Consider the following 7,130-nt stretch of genomic DNA (forward strand, 5'->3'; position numbering starts at 1 on the left):
GGGAGAACAAGATTGTGTAATAAAAGGGAGAAAAAACCCCAACAAAAGTTGATTTTCATCTGCGACTTGTAATTGACTCAGAGATATGGCAGTGTCGGAGAATTGAACTCCTTCAGCTTTATACTGTTTCTACCACATCGTCATTGTGTAAGAAAATGTTAGTAAAACATACTTTTCATGAACAAAGAAAAAAAAACAACAAAAAATTTTCTAAATAAATAGGTATATATCAAATTTCACCCAAATTAATAATTATATATATATATATATATATATATATAGAGAGAGAGAGAGATAGATAGATACATACACACATATATATGTTGTATGTATATATGTAGGTATAGATTATATAATCATATTATGTATATGATAAAAATTATCATAAATCTCTCCGCAAATAAAGTGGGATTTTCCCTTATATCTTTCTTTTTCTAAAATCCTTAGATATGAGAATGAAGACAGACAACCATGCCATTACCATTTCCTCTAATACAAGGAAATAAAAGGTAATTGGTTTAAAATTTATTCAGTGGAAATTCTTTCGAGTTTGTTGGTTAAAAAGATGGAGAAATAATAATTGATTTTATAAAATTAAAGGGGCTAAAAAATACACAACCCCAAACAAAAATAAATCAGTAAAAGAACTGTCCCTAACCACATTTAATCATAATCTTCACTGCACCATCTTTCATGGTGCGAGCATGTTCAAAAGCTTTCTGACTCTCTTCCAATTTGTATCTATGTGTAATTAAAGGTTTGACATTCACCTGGCCAGAAGCTATCATTGACAAGGCAATTGGGTAACTATAAAAAAGAAAGAAAAAAAAAGGCTGTTTAAAGAGACGATCAATGTTACAGCTGCGATAACAACAACAACGTTTAATAAAAGGAGAAAGTTACAAATTTAATTAAACAGGTGATTATTATTGACACTGGTATTAGACAGGTAGAACCCAAAAGGATGAAATGTAAAGTGAACCTTGGTGGGATTTGAAACCATAATTTAAAAGAACATAATCTATGGAGGAGTTGATTTTAATGATTCCAGTCATATATTAGAAACCCAGGAAGATAAACTGCAAAGTTTACTCTGGCAGGATTTGAACTCGGAAGGTAAACTTTCACATGTATAAACATCTCAAGGTATTTGGTTTGGTGTTTTACTGCTTCTGTAACATCATACCATTGATAACTTTGAATTAGAAGTTCTAATACAGACATAAGATCACAAATGGTGGAGAAGAAGACAAGAAATGATATTTCGTTTAATATATAAGTGGTTGGCGTTAGGAAGGGCATCCAGCTGTAGAAACTCTGCCAAATTAGATTGGAGCCTGGTGTAGCCATCCGGTTGCACCAGTCCTCAGTCAAATCGTCCAACCCATGCTAGCATGGAAAGTGGACGTTAAACGATGATGGTGATGATGATATGAGTGATATTTATTTTGTCAATCCTGGGAAGATGAAAGCTGAAATCAACAGTAAGAGGACTTGATCTCAACTCAGAACATACAGAGACAATAAATAAATACTGCAAGCTATAAGGGAAACTCTTATGTTATAGTTCTACATATTTTAACTGAATAACTTCTGACGGAAGATTATTTGCTAAAATCACTTCTCACAGTGCCAATACTTACCAGTTTGCATATCTGAAAATCCCCCTTATGTCTACTTCGCGGACTGCAGCATTCAACAATGGAACTGTAACTTCATCAGGTTGCATGCCAACCATCACAACACATCCGCCACTGGCTGTTGCCTGACAAGAAACAACAATAAAAGACGGACGTCCACAGATCAATATTTAAAAAGCAAAACATGGACTGAAAGAATTCTGATCAAGCAGCCAAGATCATCTGATAAACATTATGAACATTTACTATTTTGCATCAAGAATGAAGAACCTCATTAACATTAAGGGCAAATTGGCAAGAACATCGTTACTTGTAGCATTGACGTCTCTGCTGAGAAAAATAATTCTTTATTTATAATTTGTATTAATTTATTGTTTTAGTAACGACACTTAAAGCATTTTGATGAATATTTAGAGAGTTTGTCAGTGGCTGGTTTGAAACTGGAAGGCAAAGGTGCTCTCTCTTGAATCTCTTCAAACTTGATTTACTAGAAATAGCAGACAAATCACCCTCAAGTAACACCTTAACTTCAAATAAAGTAAAGCACATATTAGATAATGTAGTCCTAGATTCATTATGTCAAAAAAAAAATGATAAAAAGAGAGACACAAAATGGAGGATACAGTCAGAAAATAAAGCAAATGTTATTGAAGAAAAAGAAAAGGAGAATATATATATATATATATATATATATATATATATATATATATATTACAAACACACACATATATATATATATATATATATATATATATATATATGAATCAGAGAGAGAGAGGGAATTACAGTAACCTACCAAAATAGATGTTTTTAAACCAGCAGGGTTCCCACTGCATTCAAGTGAAATATCAGGACTTTTCCCCAAGAGGTTTTCAATCTGAGAAGCAAGTTCTTTGGAAGTACCTGCTCTCACAGAGAGAACATGGTCAGCCCCTATCTTTTTGGCAAATTCCAGGCGCTGGCTGTCAACATCTGTGAAGAAACAAAGATACAGAATGAGATTGTGTGTGTGTGTTGACATACATTAATGTTATTGATGTATGTAGCTGTTTCATCGAGTTTCTTCTCAGTTAAATACCACCATGACCGATATCCAAACTACAGTGGAGAAGGTTGACCACTGGATTTGGTTAAAGAGAGACGATGAGCAATGGTCAGAAGAATATTGAGCCTTATCTGATAACCAGTTGATCTAGCAAGCGGGGCCTCATATCAATGAGATGAGGGCAGTGTGCAATGATGCTGTTGAGAGGTATTCATCTCTCCTGATGATCCCATACCCTTGCTAGCTTCCAATATGTGGAGCTTTTGACTGGTAGCACTTGCATATATAAGTTGTTTGCAAAACATGAGAATACAACAGGTTCACCAGTTTGATATGGTTGCAATGTATTAACACAGGCAAGAGTGTATCTTGTTGATTTATGGTAACAGAAAAATGGTTGTTGGTTCCACTGACCAGACTTTCACATGTTTATGTAAATGTATAATAATGAACGTATAAGACAAAACCATAACAATTTACTTCAGTGACACACAAAGAAATGTGATAGTTGCAAATAGCCAACTTGGTGCCAATTAATAAATGTAGCAGAGTCAATAGGAATTACAAGACCAGGAAGAATTTGGTGCTGAGCTTTGAACTATTTCAGAAATCCATTACACCTGGGTTGAAATTTACAAAGAGAGTCAAGCATTATTTCCTTTGTAACTTACCTGTCATGCACACTTTAGCTGCTCCCATTGCTTTTGCAGTGAGAAAACAACAAAGTCCAATGGGACCTGAAATAGACAACAAGTTCATGTGAAAGACTACGGAGATAAACATTCTGAAGGGAATGTCTGATGAGAAAATTACCTGTGATGCAAGCCTGTTAACTACACTGCTATGCCTGCATTCATTTATGTTTGAATCTCATGTGTGGGGACTGCTACAACTCAACACATTTTCGTTTCATTCTCTCTTTGTTTATTTCTTCTTATTCCTCTCAGCTGAAGAGCATAGACTCGAGATGTAAAAGACTTTTACATTTTTCCCAAGCATCAAACTAATACACTTGCTTGTTGTTCATACACCTGTCTTTGTCTTTTGTTTTTCTATAAATTTCAACTATATATATATATATATATATATATATATATATATATATATATATATATATATATATATATGCACATATATATATATATATATGCACATGGTATCTTATGTAGAGTAGCTTTAAATTGTGTGATGGTTATTGTATTATTGTAAATATCTTATACAAAGTGAACATCTACAGCAGCAACCTCATCATCCTGGGGCCTTGAAAGCTATGAGCATTGCCTCTTTTCCTTGAACTAATCAGTTTAGCAAAAGACAAAAGTTAATAGCTTTAAATAGTTACTAGAACAAATGGTCTAACAAGTATTATTAGGAGTGTAAATATTAATTTTAGTATTGAGAAAATGGGGAGCAGCAAGTTGAGCAGAAAAGTAGAGCATTGGAATTAATTTTATCTTGCATTTTGCAAAGACTGTTAAAATAGCTGTAATATACTAGGGATGATAATCAGCTGTAATATGAGCCCTGTATAAATTGGTCTTATTTCAAGTGGAAACAAATCTATACTAGTGCATGTCAGTAGTATAGTCACATAAGTAATATATTAGTACATATAGATGCATAAATAATATACACACCTGCTCCAGAAATTAAAACAGTTGAATTGATGCTAACTCCAGCCCTTCGACAAGCATGGACTCCAACAGAAAGTGGCTCCAGTAGGGCTCCGTCTTCTGTACTTACATTGTCAGGTAGCCTAAAGTAAATCACAGACAAGGATTAAGTTTAACTGGCTTCGATTGTTCTTTGTGATGAATTTCAAATAAAAAATATTTACAGAGTGCCTGTAGAGAGCCAATGTGAAATAATAGAAAGTAGAAGAAATTGAAAACGCAAATCCTAGGCAGTCAACCAAATTCCTGAACGTGTCAATGAAGATATTCAATCAATGTAATTGAATCATATATATTTGTATAGATCAACATAAATCATGCATGTATAGGCGTAAAGATTCTCCAGCCCATGACATTTGCAGGGATGAGGAGGGAAAGGGTGAGATGGTGTTTAGTTTAAATGGGATTCCAGAATATCGTTATTTTGTGAGGGATTATATTGTGTAGAATGTTTAGTGTGAGGTATGGGGACAGTTTTTAGCAGCTGGAAAACTCAGGGAGGGTGATGCTTATGAGAGTGATAATGATTATGAACTACAGGTAGGCTTGAGGCTACCAATCAAAGAGAGGGATAAGAGAAATGCTCACCTGTGGAGATGAGGTGTGGCCCCACTTTAACATTAAATTACTACTGATTAGATGCTGCCCCCTTACATCAGAGATCCCTGATAGATTATGATTACTGTGTAACTGAACTTTTTATGCAAATATATGTAAATTAGTCGTGAAAAAGAAAGTGCTTACTTACTTGTAACAAAAATCTGCAGCATGACAATAGAACCTGGCAAGGGTACCATGAACAGGGGGGGTCGCACAGAACCGCATCTTTCGACAAAGGTTGTAATGCCCCTCTTTACAGTAGTTGCATAATCGGCATGGTACACCAGGTTCCACGGCTACACGGTCACCTACCACCAACACAAAAATCATCATCATCATCAGTATGAATTATGTTAATTACAGTTATTATTATCATTAACATAATCTCAATCACATGCATCATTATCGTAATAATGTTGATCCCTTGTAACAACTACCTCCCATGCATCATGATGACCTTTTTTCCACCACAGTCATCACCAATGTAATTCCAGTTATATACAACAGTATCACCATCCTTTTGCCATTGCTTTTACACTGGCCACAATCACCACCAGTTATCTGCATCTTTATTTTCCCTAACATCACTGTCAATCAATGCTTTGTCACCATCCAATCATAACTTTCATTTTCCCACCACCTTTCCGCCACACTGTCAGCCGGAGCCAGCTGAGCCCAGGACTTGTGTCAGGTAGGGTTGTTAAACAACAACAATAATCACAGAAAATCAGAGGTTCTACTCTGACTTTTACAGACAAGAAATTTGAGAAAATAATAGTAGCACTAAAAACAAAATTCCTCTCTTTCACGGGAATATGGAAATAGGGAGACACAGAGGGACCCTGGTTCCTATCACCACACCTCATAACATTCCACAGCTTAATGTCACCATTTGTTCACTGTCCACATGACTTACCAACTGATAAACTAGTTACGCCCTCGCCCAGCTTAGTGACCACTCCACTGGCTTCATGACCTAAGACCATTGGAGAAGTGAGGATGAAGTCGCCAATACAACCATGAGTCCAGTAATGGACATCAGATCCGCAAATGCCTACATCCTGCATAGATAATTGAACTTCTGCAAACAAAAGAAAAAAGAAAAGACATTTTAATGCACAAATAATGATAACAGAATATACATACATACACACAATATATATTACATTTATTTGACAAAGACATTTTTCTAAGCAAAAGAACTACTCTAATAGGCCTAAACCTGTTTTCCATTTGCCCTTGATACGTTGCCCTTATGGCAAATAAATGAAATGATTATTACCTTTCAGAATCTCTTCTGGTTCTTTACATTCTGAACATAGGGTCAGATAAATAATTACCTGTTCCCTATAATCCTATCAATTTGTCCCCTTATGTCAATGTTAGAAAATATTATGTATAACAAAAGCCCTGGGACTATTTTGACTTTACAACATTAAACTTAATAAGAAACTAACATCATAATCTCTTTGTCTAGCTTCCTTTATCCTTTAGAAACCAAAATGCTTAAGGCTGTCCTTGGTTCTATCATACAAACTTGTTCTAAAATGTTCTAAATTAAAGTCTTTTGACAAAATTTCATGTTAATTTATATTCCAAGTATCAGTTTAATAATGACAGAGTCATTTTATTAAATTCTTCACTATTTTTAGGATTAATTGAAACAGAAGCACTGCATTTCAAAAGAAATATGTTAACAAAAAGCTTAAAAGTCAAACTGCCCTATAAATCATTATTATTATTATTGTCTATTGACTTTCTATACTTCCAGCTATTGTCTCAGACAAAGTAGTTGAAACAGAAGGGAAGGTCTTTGGTGAAGGTTATAAAACAAAGAGAAAGACAAGGAGAGATCTTTAGGAATATAAAGACTTCTTGTTACCTCCAATGCCTGGCTCTGGGATGGGCCGACATTCCTGCAAAAGAAAAACAACAAGCATTGGAAGAGAATACCAGGAAAAGAACAATCACAGTTGTTATGTAAATATCACAGTGTATCATATTTGAGAGACTTTAACATGTCTGGTCCTTGACATTTAATATTGTTGACAATTCTGTGTGGCTTTAGATTGTCAGAGCATTCACAGAGCGGGGCAAAAAGAGTTTGTTTCATCATTGGGTATGTGCATACATACACACACACACACATATATATATATATATATATATATA

The 7,130-nt window shown here is 34.6% G+C and overlaps 1 protein-coding gene across 1 annotated transcript in view; it reads right to left on the reverse strand.

Annotated features, from left to right (window-relative positions):
- Positions 1-512: 512 nt before the first annotated feature.
- The window catches only part of LOC106878309 (sorbitol dehydrogenase), an 11,579-nt gene continuing 4,961 nt past the window's right edge, over positions 513-7,130 (reverse strand). Inside the window, exons 2-9 of the mRNA XM_014927497.2 lie at positions 6,841-6,874; positions 5,875-6,039; positions 5,107-5,266; positions 4,323-4,441; positions 3,357-3,422; positions 2,437-2,612; positions 1,644-1,765; positions 513-807 (exon numbers count right to left, since the gene is read on the reverse strand). Of these exons, the coding sequence (XP_014782983.1) occupies positions 654-807; positions 1,644-1,765; positions 2,437-2,612; positions 3,357-3,422; positions 4,323-4,441; positions 5,107-5,266; positions 5,875-6,039; positions 6,841-6,874 (996 nt within the window). The 3' untranslated portion in view covers positions 513-653. The remainder of the gene's footprint in view (positions 808-1,643; positions 1,766-2,436; positions 2,613-3,356; positions 3,423-4,322; positions 4,442-5,106; positions 5,267-5,874; positions 6,040-6,840; positions 6,875-7,130) is intronic.

The sequence above is a fragment of the Octopus bimaculoides genome, chromosome 23 (genome assembly GCF_001194135.2).
Source record: "Octopus bimaculoides isolate UCB-OBI-ISO-001 chromosome 23, ASM119413v2, whole genome shotgun sequence".
NCBI lineage: Eukaryota > Metazoa > Mollusca > Cephalopoda > Octopoda > Octopodidae > Octopus > Octopus bimaculoides.